General features: G+C 36.7%; 1 protein-coding gene across 1 annotated transcript in view; it reads right to left on the bottom strand.

Annotated features, from left to right (window-relative positions):
- Nucleotides 1-1,455: 1,455 nt before the first annotated feature.
- The window catches only part of NDNF (neuron derived neurotrophic factor), a 40,072-nt gene continuing 21,052 nt past the window's right edge, over nt 1,456-20,475 (bottom strand). Inside the window, exons 2-4 of the mRNA XM_032858573.1 lie at nt 14,280-14,468; nt 5,591-5,715; nt 1,456-3,499 (exon numbers count right to left, since the gene is read on the bottom strand). Of these exons, the coding sequence (XP_032714464.1) occupies nt 2,106-3,499; nt 5,591-5,715; nt 14,280-14,467 (1,707 nt within the window). The 5' untranslated portion in view covers nt 14,468 and the 3' untranslated portion in view covers nt 1,456-2,105. The remainder of the gene's footprint in view (nt 3,500-5,590; nt 5,716-14,279; nt 14,469-20,475) is intronic.

The following is a 20,475-nucleotide window of genomic DNA, read 5'->3' as shown; positions in this document are numbered from 1 at the left end:
GTAAGAGCTTGGTTAAATTGACTTGGCTGGGTTCCCAGGGGTCCATAGGCATTAAGCAATATCTGAGAGTAAGTCCATCCTCTTCAGAAGCTGCAATAACTCTTTGATCCTCTGTCGTTCCATTTAGCACACTGCTCTATAAAAACATATTTGCGAGTAACAGGAGAAAGTCAGTTCTCCTTTCAAATGCACCCCGTTTATAGCTTAGGATGTAGCATCTCTGGAATGTTGTCAATTTTAAGTTCTCCTTCCAGGTTGATTGGCTACATGGCCACTAGGCACGTGTCTTTTTTTTTTTTTTTTCCTTTTTTAACATTCTTTCGGGTACCGTTACTGTTTTATATGGATGTGATCAATTTTCTTTTGATATCATAACCCAGAGGAGTTGGATGATGGATTTTTAGGGGACATGTTTTATCCTCAGATTATCAGAGGACCTTTCAAAATGACCGCCATGTACACTACCTCAGCCATAGCGATCCTCCCTGCCAGAGGAATGCTATTGACACATGCCTGCCACATGGAGGCTGGTGCCAGTACGTGGGGGACAGTGGAGAGGTCAAGAGGTTGCATCTGTCCCTACCTGTAGTTACAGGAGCACTTTATAATTTCAGAATCATAGGATTCTACAAAAGACAATGTCTTATAATAATAGCAAGTATCTTCTAATGTCATCTTACCCAAATCTGTCACCACCCAATTTATAGATGGGCAAGAGGGACACTGGGAGTTAACAGATCTGCTAAAGTTATATAGCTCACGTGACCACAAATTCTACACTCTTCTGAATCCTGATCTAATGTTCTCATGACAGCTCATGTATAGAACTGTGGAGAATGAAATGATCTAAAGGTGCTCTTGGCACCATCTTTGCTAAATGGTTTCCATTATTATTTGCCTAAATTTTAATTATGCTGAAATTACTTTCTAAAAATTCGTGAAAAATCAAAGTATCGGACTGTTAATGTTATCAAAACAGTAGCTTCTGTTGTCTCTTCATTACCAAATAAAGTCCTAACTGGTGGTTGCTAGATTGCTTCAGATAGACATTAAAATCATTATCTTGCTAATATTCAAGCAGATGGAAAATACTTGGGATATCCCAATTTTGTACTTAAAATAGATGCTTATTTTTAAAATAAATGTAATATATTTTAGGCTGTTGAGAATGATCTGTTGAATCCTTGTTGAGCTACAGTGTTTGACTTTGTCTATTCTTTTTTTTTTTTTTTTTTTTGCTTATTCTTTTAAAACAAGTCTGTTGGAACTCTCTCAGCAATCATGACACCTGGCTCCAAATCAGTGTCCGAAAGCAAACTGTATCTCTAATGCCACAGTAACTTTGGAGAGATGCAGCATGCTATCTTAACTGTTACAACGAAGGTTGATTCTGGTGCCAAATTATATAAAGGCGCAGTTTTTGAACAGAATAGAAATTGAATACACCATGGTAGCTGCTTGGGAAAATGAACAGTATATAATCTAATATCTTTAATTTTATGTACATGAATATAATGTATGTCAACTTTGTACATGAGATACATACAGTATTTAAACATTTTACTCAACAGATAAGAATTTACAATAGCAATATAATTGACTAGAGGGCCGTCCACTTAATTATATACTTAGATTAGATCTGTACTTTAACAGGAAAAGAATTTAATAGTTTACAATCATAGAAACACTGACATTTAAAACAAGACTTTATAAAATAATTTATATATATCCTAGCATCTATAGAGAGGAATGATTTGCATTTGTGGATGTGTGCAATGAATGGCATATTTTAAATTTTCAGGTAATAAAATAATTTAGAAGCAGTTCATGCAGTGGTCAAAGCAAGGGATGTCATTTCCTTCCAGATGCCCTCTCTGACAGCAACGGGCAGCAGACACACACTAGGTACCACTGAGGCACACTAGAACAAGACTCCTCAACAGTTACTCCTATAAACACCAATATACACAAGTTGATATCCTTCCGTCCACAGTCCAAGGACTGGTCGTCTCTTCTCTCAGGCGTTGGAGTAGTCAGTTTATACTTAAAGTGATTCCATGTCTCTCCTGCAGGTCTATGTAATAGCATCTCGCCATACGAGGTAACTAACAGAACTTCCTGGTTTTCACGACTTTACTCTGGTACTTCACCGAGTGGCCCCCATGTCCTATGACATACACATCCAGCAGGTAAGACTTTCCGGGCAGAAGCCCCTTAATTGTTTCCGTGGTCACTGCTTTCTGTAGGTTTTGACTGTGGAAATATTTACAGAGGACTTTTTCCGATTTCTTCCTCGTGTCTGGTCCTAGGCATTGGTTTTGCTCTCTTCTCTTCTGGTCTTCATTGTAGCTATTGTCCACTTCCTTTTTGTAGATGCAGAACTTGTTCCTCTCCTGAGTGCCCAGCCACGCCACGGTGGCCGAGGAGCAGGTGCGGAGCTTGTCGAAGGCTTTGATTCTCGTGTCTTCAGGAAGAGAGGGGAACGGCTGCTTGCTCGGCCTCGTGGTGGCCAGGATCTTCAACATTGACGCCCCTTTCTTGTGTCCTTTCAGTCGGATGACATACTTCGCTTTGGGCTTTCCTCGAAGCTGAAACTGCCGAATGCCTTCCACATTCTGAGACAAGAGAAGTTTCCCATCCCTTCTCACTTGGATCTGAATAGCGTCCAGACAGGAGTGAATAAAGAAAGTGACTTTTTGGTGAGAAGAGACCGGCGCAAAGCGTAAAAACTTCGCTCCCTTCCGTTTGACGAATACATCCGACACTTTCCCGTCTTTTAGCTCAACTGTCTTCTGTTTCGCTTCCTCCTTGGTCCTGGCGAAGGTGCCCACGTACGCTGTACTTGTGTTGCTGTTGCTGTTGGCCACGAAGACATCGAAGTAGTATTGCGTGTCGGGCTTCAGATCCGAGACGGTGAAGATGTTCTTGTTCCCGATGCAGATTTTCTGAATGTCGACCTTGGGCCTCCAGTACACATGCCGCCCCAGTTTTGGAGTAGGCTTTGCAAGGAAGCTGCGTTCTTTACCCAGATTCTCTGAAGGAAACCCAAAATGGGCAAAGTCAAAGGGGCTGAAGTCCAGACCAGGTTTTGGAGCCATCATAAAAGCATCGTCTGCACTCAGTTTGGCTTCTACCGCACAGAGACTTTTGAAATTGTGCTCCTTGTTGATGACCACACAGTACTGAATAGATTGTTTCAGCAAGGAGGCTGTGGGGCTTGGTTTCCAGGCCAGAGTGACTGTGGTGCGTCCCAGGGAGGTCACATCCACCCTTGGATCATAAGGTAATTCAGGGTAGGGCTGATCAGACTCAGGGGTTGTGGTGGCATAGACTTTGAAATGCGTGTCTTTCTCTGTTGAAAGCAGCTCCAACTGGTATAAACCAGATGGGGAACTAGAAGATATGAAATACTCCACATCATTGCCTTTGTAGGAGAATAATTCCGTGCTTTCCTCATGAATGATCTGCTGCCTCTGCTGCTCCAGAGGCTCAGGCTCACCTAGAAGACAGGAGAGAAACACAAGCTACGGGTCAGGGTATGCACTGTGGCGTGCCGACCTTAGATTCTGTTTTTAAGATGATCTTTTTGCGCTGTTATAAAAATAATAATGTGGGGGTGTGCCTGTGTGGCTTGGTCAGTGAAGCGTCCCACTCTTGAGTTCTTCTCAGGTCATGATCTCAGGGTTGTGGGACTGAGTCCCAAGTCAGGCTCTGTGCTCAGCGGAGTCTGCTTGGGAGTCTCTCTTCCTCTCCCTCTGACCCTCTCCCCACTTGCTCTCTCTCTCTCTAAAATAAATACATCAATCAATCTTAAAAAAAATTATGATGCTCCCAGTAGGTAATTGGGAAATAGAGGAAAAGAACAAGATAAAAAAATCATCCATTAACTCATGATCCCAAGACAGTGCTTCATTAATATTTTGATTCATTGCCACTCAGTCCTTTACATGTTTTTATGCAATTGATATTATTCTTTTTCATCGTTCTTTATAGCTTAATAACACTTATTCTCATACATATATGTTCCCAAATGAGCCTCCATTTTGAATCCTGTCTTCTTCACTTAAAATTATTATTTTATAATAAATAAAATTATTATTTTATAATGTTTTATTTTATAAAATAAATTATTTTACAATAAAATTTATAATAAAATAATAATTTTGTAAAAAACAGTATTTTCATAAATTTATAAATAATACTGTTGGGCAATTTTTGACCATTTAAGGTAGTGCCATGTATATATGTGTGTATATATCTATCTATATATATGTATATGTATATATGTATATATCTATATCTATCTTTCTATATATACACACACACACATACATACATGTTGGCTTTTCTGAATTTAAATTTAGGCTTCAGAATTGACTGTAATTACTGAAAGTTTTAGGTCAAAGACTGTAAGCCTTTGAAAGATTAATCCCTACCATCAATCTGCTTATCAAAAGGATTTGATTGCAATTTGATTGCATTTTGATGGCCAGCTATTTCACTAGTTTTATTCTTGTTACCAGGACTGGACAATCTCTCATTAAAACATAGAATATGAAGTACCAGTAAGAGGACCTAATTTTCAGTGTAGAGAACATATGCCTAGGAATAATAGAAGGAAAGTATTGAAACCAAACTAATTTTTTCTATCTTTTTATTCTTAATATCAGATACCACATAGACACCAGATAAGCTTAGACACCAGGACCTGGTGGAGGATTGGGTAGCCAGTGTGGGAATGCACCCTGTTCACCTTATTACTGCAAATTGAGTGAGGGATGTAGAATTTCACAGTCCCAAACCAGGAGATGAACGATCTCATGCTGTTATTTATTCTCTATCTCCCATGATGACATACTTTCCTAGTTACAACTCTCTGTCATCTCATCGCTATGAGCAGCACATCTAGCTTGCATCCTTTGTGTGGCATCAGTCACAAAGACTTCACCTTTATGCTGTGATGCCTTCATCCCTTGAAGGAAGCAGGTCACCCCAGAGCCTCATATGGATTCTTCTCACTTCCCTGTATCTTGTTATTTGCTTTCCACAATCTGTAGCTTCTTTAAATGCCTAACATACCCCTCCTACTGACTTTCTTGTCATCCTGGCCTTTCAATGGCACTCAAAGCCTTTTTACTCCTCTTTTCGGTGCCACCATTTACTCCCCAGAGATCTTGGCTACATATCAGAATCACCTAGGGGGAGATTTTAATAGTCCCAATGTCCAGATCATACTCCAGGACAATTAAATAAAAACCTTTAAGGGTGGGATCCAGGCATCAGTAGTTTCTAAAGCACCCAGTGCTGATTCCAATCTTTGCATGAGATTGCAAACCACAGCTAGAGAGACTAGTCCAAACCTTTCCATTTTCCTCACCCCTTCAGGCTCCAAGTCTGTCTCTCTTAACTGTCAAGTGGTTTTGACAGTGTCAAGATCACTGTCATTCAGTGCCATCCCCCACTGCAAAATTTCCAGTGTCTTCCCCTATGCATACGCGCTGCTTTTTCTTACAGACAGAAGGCTGTCTATGTCATGGGTCTTTTAGTTATCCATTCAGGGATCCAGGGCCACACTTAACATGCTGCTTACCCGAGCCTTCCCCGCTTGTGTCTTCTGGCAGCTCTTGGAGACTCAGTTTCCATTCTAAAGGTGCATCACAGGGAGTCACTGTGACTGATAATGGAGTATTGTCTTCTTCAACCACAAAGAAATACCTGTGGGAAAGTGGACCAGTTGAGACTGAGATCATTGGTTCTAGGACTTATCAAAAGTCACTGGAAAAATCACTGGTTTTCTTTTTATTCACTTAACAGACCTACTCTGACCCCTTATGGAAAATACTACCTTCCTACCCATGAAGCTCTCTTTCACACTTCTTCATTTGTCTTCAAAGCACTTATCACTACCTGACATATTACATATTTCTTTGTTTACCTTTTTATTTTTCCATCTCCTCTAACTAGAATGAAAGATGTAAGAGGGATGGGCATTTGGTTCATTGATGAAGACTTAGAGACTAAAATAATTCCCAATAAATACTTGTTGAATGAATTGATGAGTAAATTTAGACTTCAGCTTTTTGGGGAAAAGTCCTTAATTGTTTGCAGAGTCTAAAACTTCCTCAGTGGTGGGGCCCCTGCCTACCTCACTGGCCTTTCATCTTCCTGAACCACATGGGGCTCTCCTAGTTTCCTAGAATCCGCCCTATGTTGGAACCTCTGGGATGTTGTTTCATGTGCCTGAAATGCACCCCTTTGCCCTTACTCATGTCACCTCTGAATTCAGGGCTGCCTTTTCTGACTCCTAATTCTGGGTCAGGTTCTCATGCACTCTCAGTGTCCTGTACTTTTCACCTGGGGTGCTTATTGAAATTTGTGACTATATATTTGTATTACTTGATTGTCATTTTCTCAACAAAGGCCCACTTAGGGTCCATTTGCCATGTCATTGTAGTCCCAGCATTTAGTACTGATTTCTACATGTATAAGTACTTGGTAAATATTTTTGAATGATCAATTACGAAATTAATGAATAGAACCCAAGAATCCTAACACCAACCCTATTGTTCCAGCTCCAGGAGCCTTACACCTCAAGTCTGTTCCTATGTAAAGACACCAAATCTGAATGGCACTATCAGTACTTTCTCCCCTCACCATTCAAATATGAATTAAAAGAAGAAGGGTGGGGGTCAGGCAGTAGAAGGACAAGACTCTATAAAAGTAAAAACAACTCGTTCAGAAAATAATAAAGTTAGATGTCATCTAGACAAAATAACTGTACTATTTACTGGGTGGGAAGGTATATGTATCATATGCATCTTTCAAGACAGATGTCAGATGGCTTAATTTTCCAATTCAGTCTACTTTTGGAGAATAGAATTTTGTTCCTTTGGCCAGGCTGCATTGGATATATTAACAATACACACACAACTGAACCCATATCTGTTACAAAGAAATAGGTACAACAAAATATTTTGTTTGGCATCATGTAAATAAAGAAGTGTTCAAAACTTCTAGGGTTTCATTTTTATGTTGGTAGCAGAGCCACCTGCTGAAGCAGAAATCAATGTGTCAGTTCATCTACTACCTTCTGTTCTCCTTTCAATCAAGGAAGTAGCTTATTTCCCAAAGTAACTGTGTCTTACTAACTTACATACAGGCCACAGGCAACCAATGACAAAACAATTCTTGCATTCCACAAGGTACTCATTATACATATAAAACAGCAGGGAGTCCCTCTAACTCAACGTTTTCATATGGAAGCACTTACGATTAGGGATAAAAGATAATCTGAATAAACTTTAACAATTTGACAAATATTTGTTGGCTACCATACCCAGAATTCGGAAGAGAACAGCAATCAGAGATAATAGGGCATGATCTATGTGCTCCAGATTATTTACTGGCTGGTGAGGCAGACAGAAATGCAATGAACAACTAAGAAAACATGGCCCCAAATTATAATGCCAAAGCTGAGGGATAAACATTCCATGAACCATTTAGCTTTTGGAATTTATGTGTAAACATAAGAATAATCAATGAAAAAAGCTATCCGCTGCTGCTAAATTTTATCTGGAATTTCACCATTAGTTGTAATATCAACAATGTCTATGAGTGCCTCCCACTGCGTATTTCACTCCTAGAAATGATGTTTCTATTGTTGCTGTAACTCTCAACTCAACGTGAGGTAACATTTCATCCCAATGTAGGTATCAAAGCCCCTGATCATTATTTATGGGGAGAAAAAAGTCAAGTCAAGAAAGAATAAACAAGTATGTATCATTTTTTAAGGTCAAATATTTAGAACCATTATGTGAGCCCAATTTGCTGATGGAGTAAAGGTAAATGAACTGTGATAGTGTTTACTATAGTTTGGTTTAATATTCTCAGAACCTAAGAATATTGTTCAAAGAAATATTATCTTTTTTTTTTTTTTTTTTTTTTTTTAATTTAAGTAGGCTCCACACCCAGCATGAAGTCCAGGGCTAGAGCCCACGACCTTGAGACCAAGACCTGAGCTGACATCAAGAGTCGGATGCTTAACCAACTGAGCCACTCAGGCACCCCAGAAATATTATCCTTATAATACAATGTAAACCCTTGAGGAATCATGTATTCATTTAATTTCATATTTTTTAGCTACTTAAGTTCTTTTTTATTGAGATACAACTGAAATATATTAATTTCAAATGAACAAAGTTATGATTTATGTATACACTGTGAAATGATCATCACAGTGAATCTACTTCCCCCTTGTAACTATAAAAAGTTACATAATATACAATATAATATTACTGACTGTAGTCACCATGCTGTACATTACATCCCCTCATTTTCTTTGGATTGATACTCAGAAGTGGAATTGCTGGATCATATGATAGTTCTATTTATAGATTTTTGAGGGACCTATTACTGTTTTCCATAATGGTTGTACCAATTTGCTTTTCCATCAACACTGCATGAGGATTCCTGTTTCTCCACATTCTTGCCAATATTTGTTATCTCTTGTCTTTTTGATAATAGTCATTCCGATGGGTATGAGGTGGCATCTCATTATGGTTTTGCTTTGCATTTGCCTGATGATGAGTGATGTTGAGCATCTTTTCATATACTTCTTGGCCATATGTGTGTCTTCTTTGGAAAAGGTCTATTCATATCCTCTGCCCATTTTTAAAGCAGGTTAGTTGTGTTTTTAAGTTGTATGTATTCTTTATATAATATGGATTTTAACCCCTTATTAGATGTATGATTTGCAAATATCTTCTCCCATTCAGTAGGTTGCATTTTATTTTGTTAATGATTTCGTTCACTATGCAAAACTTTTTGGCTTGATGTAGTCCCACTTGTTTATTTTTGCTTTTGTTGCCCTTGCCTTTGGAGACCGATTCAAAACCAACCAACCAACCAACCCACCCATCCAAACAAACCAAGAAAAAAAAAGAAGAACCCAGAACACTGCTAAGACCAATATCAAGGAGCTTACTGCCTGTGTTTGGTTTAATGGTCTGGTTTCATTCTTGGGCACATGGCTGTCCAGTTTTCCCAACAACATTGTTTTAAACAAACTGTCCTTTACCCATTGTATATTCTTGGATCCTTTGTCATGAATTAATTGACCATGTGTTCATGGTTTATTTCCAGGCTGTCTTTTCTGCTCCATGGATCCATGTATCTGCCTTTATGCCAATACCATACTGTTTTGATTACTATACCTTTGTAGTACAGTTCAAAATCAGGAAACATAGTATCTCTAGCTTTGTCCTTCTTTCTCAAGATTGCTTTGGTTTTCAGGGATTTTGTGGTTCCAGACAAATTTTAGAATTATTTGTTCTAGTTCTGTGAAAAACGTTGTTGGAGTTTTGATAGGGATTTCACTGAATCTATAGTTTGCTTTGGGTAGTATGGACATTTTGACGATATTAATTCTTCCAATTCATGAACACAGAGTATCTTTCCATTTATTTGTGTCTTCTTCACTTTCTTCCATCAATGTCAGTTTTCAGTATACAGGTCTTCTACTTCCTTGGTTATTAAATTTATTCCTAGGTATTCTGTTCTTTTTGATGCAACTGTAAACAGGATTGTTTTCATTAATTTCTCTTTCTGGTAGTTTATTATTGGTGTATTAAAAAAACAATAGATTTTTGTATATTGATTTCTGCATCCTGCAAATTTAATAAAATTTTTTATTAGTTACAACAGTTTTTTGGTGGGAGCTTCAGGGTTTTCTATATGTGAAATCATGTGGCCTGAAAACAGTGACAGTTTTACTTCTATCTTTCCAATATGAACGCCTTTTATATCATTTTCTTTCTAATTGGTTGGGCTAGGACTCCCAATACCATGACACTTATCAGTGGCAAGTGTGGGTATCCTTGTCTTGTCCTTGATCCTAGAGGATAAGCTTTTTTCTTTTCACCATTGAATGTCATATTAGCTATAGGCTTGTCATATATGGCCTTTATCAGGTGGGGATACATTCCCTCTATACCTGCTTTGTGGAAAGTTTTTATCATAAATAGATGTTGAGTTTACCAAATGCTTTTTCTGCATCTATTGAGATGATTGTATGATTTTTATCTTTTATTTGGTTAATGTGGTATCACAGTTATTGATTCGTGGATCTTGAATCATCTTGCATCCCTGGAATAAATCCAACTTGATGGTGGTGTATGATCTTTTTAATGTATTATTTGAATTTGGTCTGCTAATATTTTGTTGAGGGGTTTTGCATCTATGCTCATTAGGGATATTGGCCTGTAATTTTTGTTTGTTTGTGGTGTCCTTATATCTAGTTTCAGTGTCAGTGTAGTGTTGGGCTCATAAAATGAGGCCACAATTTTCTGAAATATTTTGAGGAGGATAGGTATTAGATCTTCTTTGAATATTTAGTAGAATTCACTAGTGAAGCCACTTGGTCCTGGACTTTTGTTTGTTGGGACTAGCAATCTTCTTGTTAGTAATTAGTTTATTCATATTTTCTATTTCCTCATGATTCAGTCTCAAAAAGTATATGTTTCTGGGGATTTATCCACTTTTTTCCTGGTTTGTCCAATTTACTGGCATATAGTTCTTCATAATAATCTCATAGTAGGTCCTTTGTATCTTTTTGGTATCAATTATAACTTATTCTCATTTATTCCTGATTTTGAGTCTTCTCTTTTTTTCTTAGTGAGTGGAGCTAAAAGTTTATCAATTCTGTTTATTTTTTCAAAGAAGAAGCTCTTAGTTTCATTGATTTTTTTCCCTATTGTCTCTTTAGTCTCTATCTTATTTATTTCCACTTTGATGTTTATTATTTTCTTCCTTCTTTTAACTTTGGGATTCATTTATTCCTATTTTCCTTTAGTCTCTATCTTATTTATTTCCACTTTGATGTTTATTATTTTCTTCCTTCTTTTAACTTTGGGATTCATTTATTCCTATTTTCCTAGTTCCTTTAGGTATAAAATTTTAATTATTTGAGATTTTTCTGATTTCTTGAGCCAGTCCTATATCACTAAAAACTTCCCTCTTACAACTGCTTTTGCTGTGTCCCATAAATTTTGGTGTGTGACTTTCACACTTTCATTTGCCTCAAGGTTTTTTTTTTTTTTTTTAATTTTTTCATTGACCTATTGGTTGTTCAATAGCATGTTTTTAAATCTCCACATATTTGTGATTGATTTCTGGTTTCATACAATTATGTTCTAAAAGATGTTTGGTGTAATTTCAATCTTCTTAAATTTATTGAGACTTTTTTTGTGTCCTAACATATGATCGATCCTGGAGAATGTTCTATGTGCACTTGAGAAAAATGTATATTCTGCTGCTTATGGGTGGCATGTTCTGTATATATCTAGTAAATGGGCTAATGTTTCATTTAAGGCCATGTTTCCACATTGATATTAATATTCTGTCTGGATGAAGCATCCATTGATGAATATGGGGTACTAAGTCCCCCTACTATAGTTGTACTGCTCTCAATTTCTTCCTTTAAGTCTGTTAATATTTGTTTATATGTTTAGGTGCTCCTAATCTATATTGGGTATATAAATACCTGCAAATGTTAACAAAATTTAAAAAAATATATTTACAAATGTTATATCTTCTCTCTGGATTGACCCCTGAATCATTATGTAATGCCTGTCTTTGTCTTTTATTATAGTCTTTTGTTTTAAAGTCTATTTTGTCTGATATAATAGCTACCTCAACTTTTTTTGGTTTCTATTTGCATGGAATATCTTTTCCCAGCCCTTTTACTTTCAATCTGTGTGTGTCCTTACATCTAAAGTGAATCTCTTGTCAGGGAGCATATGGAATTAAATCCATTCAGCCACTCCATGCCTTTTGATTGGAGAATTTAGTCCATTTATGTTTAAATTATAGGTAGGTGTATACTGCTGCTGCCATTTTGTTAATCATTTTATCATTCCCTTCTGTTCTTTCTCTTTCTATTGCTTTCTTCCCTTGTGGTTTGATGGCTTTCTTTAGTGTCATGTTTAGATTCCATTCTCATTATCTTTTTTGTATATGCCATAGGTTTTTGCTTTGTTGTCACCATGAGACTTACAAATATAAGCCTATATGTATATATACCAGTCTATTTTAATTTGGTAACAAGTTAAGTATGAACACATTCTGAAACCTTACATTTTTACTTCCTAGTTCCACATTTTATACTTCTGGTGTCACATTTTACATCACTTTGTGTATGTACTCCAACTAATTGTTGTAGTTTTAGTTATTTTTTTACTACTTTTGCCTTTTAATCTTCATGCTAACCTTTTAAGTGATTAGTTCACTACCTTTAATATATATTTACCTTTACCAGGGAAATTTTACTTTCATATGTTTTCTTGGTATTTGTTAGTCCCCTTTTCAACTTAAGACATCTTTTTAACATTTCTGACAAGGCTGGTTTAGTGGTGGTGAACTCCTTTAGTTTTTGCTTGTCAGGAAAACTCTTTATCTTTCTTTAATTCTGAAAATCTTGCTAGGTGAGTAGTCATGGTTGGAGGGTTTTTTGCTTTCAGCAATTTGAATATATCATGTCACTCTTTTCTGGCCTGCAAAATTTCTGCTGAAAAATCTGCTGATGATCTTGTGGAGGTTCCCTTATTTGTAACAAGTTTTCCTCTTGGTTTTAAGATTTTCTATTTATCTTTGAATTTTGACATTTCAATGTAATATATCTTAGTGTGGATCTCTTTAGGTTCATCTTATTTTGAACTCTAGGCTTCCTGAACATGGATAGTTTCATCTTGTTCTGGAATTTCATCTTGAAGTTTCAACATGGAGTTTCATCTTGTTCTTCATTTAGAATATATTCATTTGTTTGTTTGTTTTCATTTTGTTCAACTCTCTATGTTGGTTTCTATGCATTAGGTGAAAGAACTATCTCTCCCAGTCTTGAAGGATTGATTACAGGAAGCCTGGGGGTGTCTGAGTCTTAGTCTCTGCAGCATCCTGGTGGGGATAGCCTGCCAAGAACTGTGTCCCTGATTATTTCAATCCTGGGGGCTCAGAAATGTAACCACCCTGGTCATCAGAGCCAGGAATCCCTTGTGTGGCCTATGCATATATGCTGGCTTTGGTTGGGCTGTGGGGGTGTGCCAGGCTGGGGCAAGCCCACCTGTCAGGTTTAGCAGTGTGGGCCGTAGGAAAACCTAGATGTGGGCAAGCAGTGCTAATAAGGTGGAGGGAAAATGCAAAAATGATACTTGCTAGCACCTCCGTGCCTTGAAAGAGTTCTAAGAGACCCCTGCCCTTCCAGCAGACACTTTAAGATTAGCCAATGAATCTCTTTTGTATGTAGTCTAGGCATTTTTCAATTTTTTGTGTTTGCACTGGGTCCTGGGGTAAGGAAGTCTGTACATATGCCCTTTAAGAGCAGAGTCTTAAGGAGCACCTGGGTGGCTCAGTTGGTTGAGTGTCCAACTCTTGGTTTTGGCTCAGTTCATGATCTCAGGTTGTGAGACAGAGCCCCGTGTTGGGCTCACACTCAATGGGGAGTCTGTATGAGATTCTTTCCCTCTGTACCCCCCCCACTCTCTTGCTTTCTCTAAAATAATAAATAAACCTTTTAGAACAAAAAGAGTGGAGTCTTATTTTCTCATAGCCTTTTGGTTCTCCCAGGCATAAGCCAGATGTTTTGGGGGCTTGTCTCTTTGGTGTAGGTCCCAAGGGTTGGGGTGCCTGATGTGGAGATCAAACTCCTTTCTCCTCAGGGATGTGCTCTGTATTTGTCAGAGTCTTCCTGTTTGTGAATTGCCACACCAAGCGTAGGGTTTTTTGGCAAGATCATGCCTCTGCCTCTCCTATCCATCTCTATGTGGCCTTTTTATCCTTTGTGTGGAGAAACTGTTTAGTTTTCATATCTACTTCAGAGATAACTGTTCTATATGGAGCTGTAGTTTTGCTGTGTCAATGGGCAGAGGTGAGCTCAGGGTCTTCATATGCCCCTGTTTTGAACCCTGTTCTTGATTAATTTCATCTTAATCCTACAGAATCCTTCTTAGAAATTTCCTGCTATCCCAAAGATAAGAAAATAACCATTCTAAAATGTAAGAACTGCAAAAACTGCTCTCTCCATCCTAAAAGAGATCACAATCAGCAAGGATCAAACAACTTCTACTTAATGATTAGCAGTTGCATTTTCATTTTCTTTTCTTAGAGGAAAATAAGCAATACTATTCAGAGATTGATTGCAAATTATCTAATCTAAGTCCAAATGTTTACTTTGATTTTTAGCATTCTTTATGAATTTATTGATAAGGAAATTACTGCAGAGAGAATACCTTTTGGGTGTGTCTCTAAAGAGGTAACTGCTAATTTCAGCTCCATCTGGAATTACTGATGAATCATGAAAAAATGCTTTGTCCCGGATCTGCATCTGAAAAAGTTCCTCATCTCGAGTGGGTAACTTCTGCGTCCTTGAGCTGAGTGGTAATAGCAGCCACAGCAGACACCAGTGGAGAGGCACCATCCTGGGGCAACAGAAATGATTGCTTATATTAGTTCTGCAAGTAGACGGTTGGGCAAGTTGCAGACTTTCTAGAGGGTTAAGAATATTTTAGCTTTGACAGAAAGTTAGAGTTGTAGTATGTATTTTGGATACACACATGATCTTGAAGATAAATTTCCTGTTTTGTTTTGTTCCCAAAGTATTTCATGACATTGATAACAAATTCACTAACATTTCAGATATTAAAAAGATTTTGAAATGAATGGACTCTTGGTGCTTTAACTTCTCCAGATATTCAGAGAGAAAATCTCCACTTCAATATGGCAGAAACCAATATGGTTCTTGTAGAAATGTGTATACAAATGTCTCAAAAATTGAACCATAGCATAAAGAGACACACAGACTCACTGAGAGCCAGAAAATTACCATTGCACAATTACTTTTATGCTTCCTTGAGACTTGACTAAGGATTATACATGTATAGTATTATTTTTGTTTCTAAGATCAGATTTTCATAAATTAGGTTTTAGAGATCATAAAGTTAATTTTGTTATAGGTTAAGTAATTTGTCCAAAATCACAAGATAGATTATTTGTTTATATTTAGTTATCATTCATTACTAGACTCTTCAACACAACACTTAAATGTAAACCTTAGCCATATTAGAAGTGCGCTTGGATTCCCACTCTCTGATCAAGTGAGACCATTGGAAAGTTGTAGAATTAGGTTATTTGTCTTAACCTCCATCACAGATATATATTTACTACTCCAGCAGAGTATTTTCATTGAATTACATTTTGGCATTCAAACTGACTTTCATCAAAGATCCTATAGATAATTATGGATCACTCTCTACTGCACGTTGCTGTGGGAATATTGTCAAGGACACCATTTTCTACATGACTCAGTGTCCCTAACAGGAAGCCTCAGGTAGGCAAGTTCTTTTGATGTTAAGTACTGGTGAAAGGTCTTGCTTCCTCTGAGGGTTTTCCCTTATCTCTCTGGCAACGTACATCAGGGATTTCAAGCATTAAGGGAACAGTGTGTTTATACTTAAGTACTTTAAAGAGTGAGAAAGTCGAATGAAAATATCTGCAATAATTTGAAATGAAGTGAGAGCCAGTTTTATTTCTAAAGAGTCATTACTACAGCTCTGAGATCACCTCTACTTAAGCCATCATTTGACTTTGATTTTATCTTTCCTTGAGTGCTATCAAAAGTAGATTCATACAACTAAAAATATTTTTTGAAGGGAATAAACTTTTCTTTTTTATGATAATGTGAGAAGTAATTTTCTCACACTGAGCTTACCCAAAAAGTAAACATAACTTCCTTTTTCAAAAAGGTTTTTTTTTTTTTGCCATGTGTTTTGCAGTTTTCCATATAAGATATCTGCAGTAATTGAGAGTTACTATGTGCAAAACAAGGGGTTAAATTCACCAGCTGCATTATTGCATTTAATCTTCACAAAAACCTTTGTGAAGTAGGTACTATTCTCATGGAAGAGTAAACCTCCTTTTACATAAGCAGAGAAAGGTTATAAATCCAGGTGGATCTGACTGCAGAGGCCAAACATTTATCCTCTGTAATATCTCTCAAGAAAACCATCGTAATTTCTTACAAGAGGCTCTAATTCTCAATTGCATTGTAATTGAGTGTAAACTTGACTGAGAACTAAGAAATCTGACTTTTTTAGTTGCAGCACAAACTAGATCTGTATCTAAGGCAATGCACTTAACCAGTCCAGGTGGACCTCAGTTTTCTCAAGGGTTAAGGTGATAATCTCTAAAAACAAATGATGATTCTGAGACTGAATCCTCAATTCCTCCTCCCAACTAGCTAGCAGTTGAGGAATGAGACCAGGCCTTCTTCAGTTTCATTAAGTAATCTGAACCTCAGATATCCAGATAATAGTCAGAATAGAATCCAAGCAAAGTTGGGCATAGAAAGCAGGAGCTCATGTGAGTTACTAATAGCAGATGAAACTTCTAACTATGAAAGATGGTTGAGATGGATCAAAATCAAAACTCAGCAAACCCATTTGAAACAAACGCGGACATGGTAACTAAATGGAATGAAACCTCGACTCACAACCCTTAATCCCTTCCCTCCGATGCCCTTCCTCCTGTTGCTAACAGAAGTGAGTAATCTGATATGCTAGAATTTGCTCAGGTGTCCCTGTTAAGAAATAATTATTATTTCAGCGTAATGGAATATATCTAGTTAACTCTGTAGCAGCATCCCCAAAATTTACCTCCTGAGAGCAGAAGAAGCCAAACGGTAAAATCTGTCTCTTTAGAAATGGTTAGAATTTGCCCTTCCATGCTTATTAGGAACTTAGACCAAATATGCGACGGCAGCACTTGGGTATGATATAGTCAGATGTATTTGCCCTAGAACCACACTCAGGCAGCTTTACCTCATTAGACTCTATGTTTGCCCAGAAAGTGGTCAGCTGCATGGTACCACGGGATGACCAAGCAGGACAGGCTGCCCAATGCCCCAGGATATTTGGGATATTTAGGTCAGCTCTAGAGTTAGGGAGGTAGCTAGTTATGATCGGTGGGGATCTTTCCAGCTTCCTCTTTTCCAGCCATCCATGGGAAGGACTTTCTCTTTATTAAATCAGCAAGTGATAAGAAATGAATTTTGAGTTAAAAATAGTATTAATAAGTTTTATTTTGTAAATGCTGCACTCTTCTAAGTGCTTGATATATATTATCTCATATAATGTTAGCAACAACCCTATGATGTAGGCACTATGATTTTCTCATTTCAAAAATAATCAAACTGAGGCTTGGACAGGTAATATCACATAGTGAATATAATACAATGCAAGAAATACAAACTATTTTTCATGAGCAAGTTAAATATAGAAAATAGGATTATTGTATATTCTCCACATCAGCTATTTTTTAATTTATAAATAAATAAATAAATAATAGTGAACAGCTTCAGATGATAGGATTCTATAAAGTAGGTGTTGAAAGATAATTCTCCATGGGTCTCTGTGCTTGTTTTTGCCCATCTGGGAGCAGAGGAATTCATTGCCTTTGTTCTACATTATCTTCCCAAGGATGCCTATGTAATGAAAAGCCTTGGAAGATAAAGTTTCTGGAGCCAAGAGCATGCGTGATCACTATACCATAGAAGATCTGGGCTCCCCAAGTTCAGGGCTCATCTTGTAAAAAAAAAAAAAAACCCAAAAAACATTTTGGGGCTGGTGCTATCTGTCCCGCTTTTCATCTGTGGGAATTGGGGGTCAGGGAGTCAGTGGGGGAAAATGATAATACTGTGGATTCTGCTATGGATGGCTCTGAGTTGCTCTGAGTAGTGCTTTTGTCTCTGACCCAGGAGTCTCACGCCATCTAGCATCAATGAAACTATGTATGACAGGCTAACTTGTTAGCTTACAAACAGAGTAAAATCTCAAACTCTTCACAGTTCTTGACACAATGTTTTACTTACTAAATTATTTTACTGGCTTATCTACTTTATTTTATATAAATAATATAAGTTTTTATTTATATTACCACCAACAGGGAGGAGACTCAACCCAATCTTTTTGCTTTCTTTATTAAAAAAAAAATCGTTATTTCTCCAGCTAAAATTCTATCACATCAACTTTTTATTTCTGAAACAATTTTAACCATTTTAATTGCCATACATTATGGGCAAAACAGACACTTTTTGGAAAAATATTTAAAATTATTATTCCTTTTTTTTTTTTCCACTTTGTATCTATATGAGAAGATGAATGTTGGCTATCCCTATTGTGGTAATCATTTCATTAATATATACAAATCGAACTATCATGTGTGCACCTTAAATTTACATAGCAATATATAACAACTATTTTTCAATAAAACTAGAAAAAATTAGTATGGTCCCAAAGCACAGATCTTTTATATTCTTCAGGACTATCTTTTTCAAAATGTTATCTAATAACATTCATCTACTGTTGGGGAAAAGCATACTCAGTTATTATGGAAAGTTAATCATTTGATCAGGTTACAGGCAGAATTCTTCTAAATAAAATGTATTTAAAAGAAGCACTGAAGATAGCTAATCAAAAAACTATAATGCAGATAAAGTGTACATATTTTTACAACTTCTATTCAATGATTCAGGTTTAAAGGTTTACTTAGATATTAAGATTCTATAGATTTTTTTCCCCCACCAGTAAAATGTTCTCTCTCAGACACTCAGCTTAAGAATTAGTCATTTTAAATAAACAACTAAAAATACATTCCTCTTAAGAATAAGACTTGGGTAAGCCGGTCTATAAGAACTGACTTCTTCTAAGATTACAAAAGTGCCCTCTAATGGCATAACTTTTCCTTTCATTTATTTTTGTTACTTCTAGGTATCCAGAGCTTATCTAAATTTAAAATTTAAGTTAAATAACATTTCTCAGAATTTCTCTTTTGGTATTATTTCTTTTGTCATGGGTGTCTGGTAGTAATCTCAGCAATCTATGTATAGCAAGAAACCACACTATCTTTTTATAATCCATGGTCTATTTCCAACAGAAGTAGGAAGTTGCTAGGATGATGGCAAATATTTTTATTTTTCTAGGCAGATCAATCAACTTGGTCCCACAATTATTCACAGCCCAGAAAAACTAGACAGTGTTATCCTATTACTGAGAAGATTGACTTTGTTTCAGTTAAAAAGTTCTAATGAATCAAGTAATAGAGATGCTAATCTAAAACTGATGTTTTCATGTTGTCAGAAGCTTCTTCATATTTGGCACATACTTTCAGATCCTGCCAAGACCGAAGAGAAAAAACAAAAATGATCTAATGATTTGATAAACCTTAACCTTTAGTCTAGATTATGAGTAATCTAGATTATTGCATAATTATTGCCTTCTTTGGAAGGCCCAATTGTTTTTGAAATATAATTGTCCAAAGATTAGCCACGTGTTCTCTACTTACAAAGTTAGAGAGAGATCTGGGCACTATAAAGTAAATAACTTTAAATATAATTAACTTATATGGTGTGCAAGCACACACACACACACACACACACACACATTTGAGGTTAAACTATTTGGAAACATTTTATGAGTCCAGTTAGTTGATGTTAGAGTAAAGGTAAATGAGCAGCGGATCTAAATGAAGAACTTTTACAGATAATAAATTATTTTTATATTTGCTGGCGAGTGGGTAAAAGCTACAGGTCAAAAAGAGTGGAGAGTGGTTTTCTTTGGGATGTTTTAGGAATGAGGACCAAGCTTGCTTCTCTCACTCTTCTCCACCTTCTCTGCAGGGCTCTCTGCTCCCCCAGCCCACAAAGGGACAGGGGAACAGTAGAGTGTGCAGGGAATGAACTCAAGACCAGTTTTGAAGGAAACACCAAGGAGGAGATATGAAGCATTTATGTTGTTTCCCTAGGGGGTAGGGAGTAGAGCATCTGATGGGTAACTGAAAGCCTGACACTCATCCTAAGACTTTATTTTCAGCATTCATTTCAACTTTTTATTCTACGGAGCCTTTAGTGCAGTGAAAAATAAATAGTCAAACTGACCTGGCATATCTTTTTACCACAAACCTGTGGGAATGTTTCAGAACTGTAAAATAGTCTAGTGGTAAGCAGGAAAAAAAAAAGGAGCTCAAATAATTTATCAATGTATCAACTAAACACCCAGCATGACCTCTATCAGCACAAAAACTATGCATAAAAACAATAAAACTTGCCCTGGGGAGTGTCTGCAGCAATTTCACTCCTGTCATTTTGCAAGATTTATCTGTAATTACATAAGATGGGCTAGTCAATTTACCATCTTGGTTAATCCACTGGGTCATTTAGTGAACATAAAAATTTATTGCTTGAAATTGTGTAAACAATGATTATAAGTGAATAAATCTCGTTAATTTTTTACTTCTTTTAAAAAATATATTAGATGTACTTAACCACAATCTTAATTGGTAATCTTGTTTTAGGTAGAGAAATATTTCAGGCCACTAAAAAGCTTCCTTTTGTATTTATAGGCTACTGTTTAGCTATATTGTCTCACTAATGTA

This window comes from Lontra canadensis, unplaced genomic scaffold (genome assembly GCF_010015895.1).
Source record: "Lontra canadensis isolate GAN:19392208 unplaced genomic scaffold, GSC_riverotter_1.0 scaffold1, whole genome shotgun sequence".
Classification (NCBI taxonomy): Eukaryota; Metazoa; Chordata; class Mammalia; order Carnivora; family Mustelidae; genus Lontra; species Lontra canadensis.
This window is presented reverse-complemented; position numbering and strand designations above follow the sequence as displayed.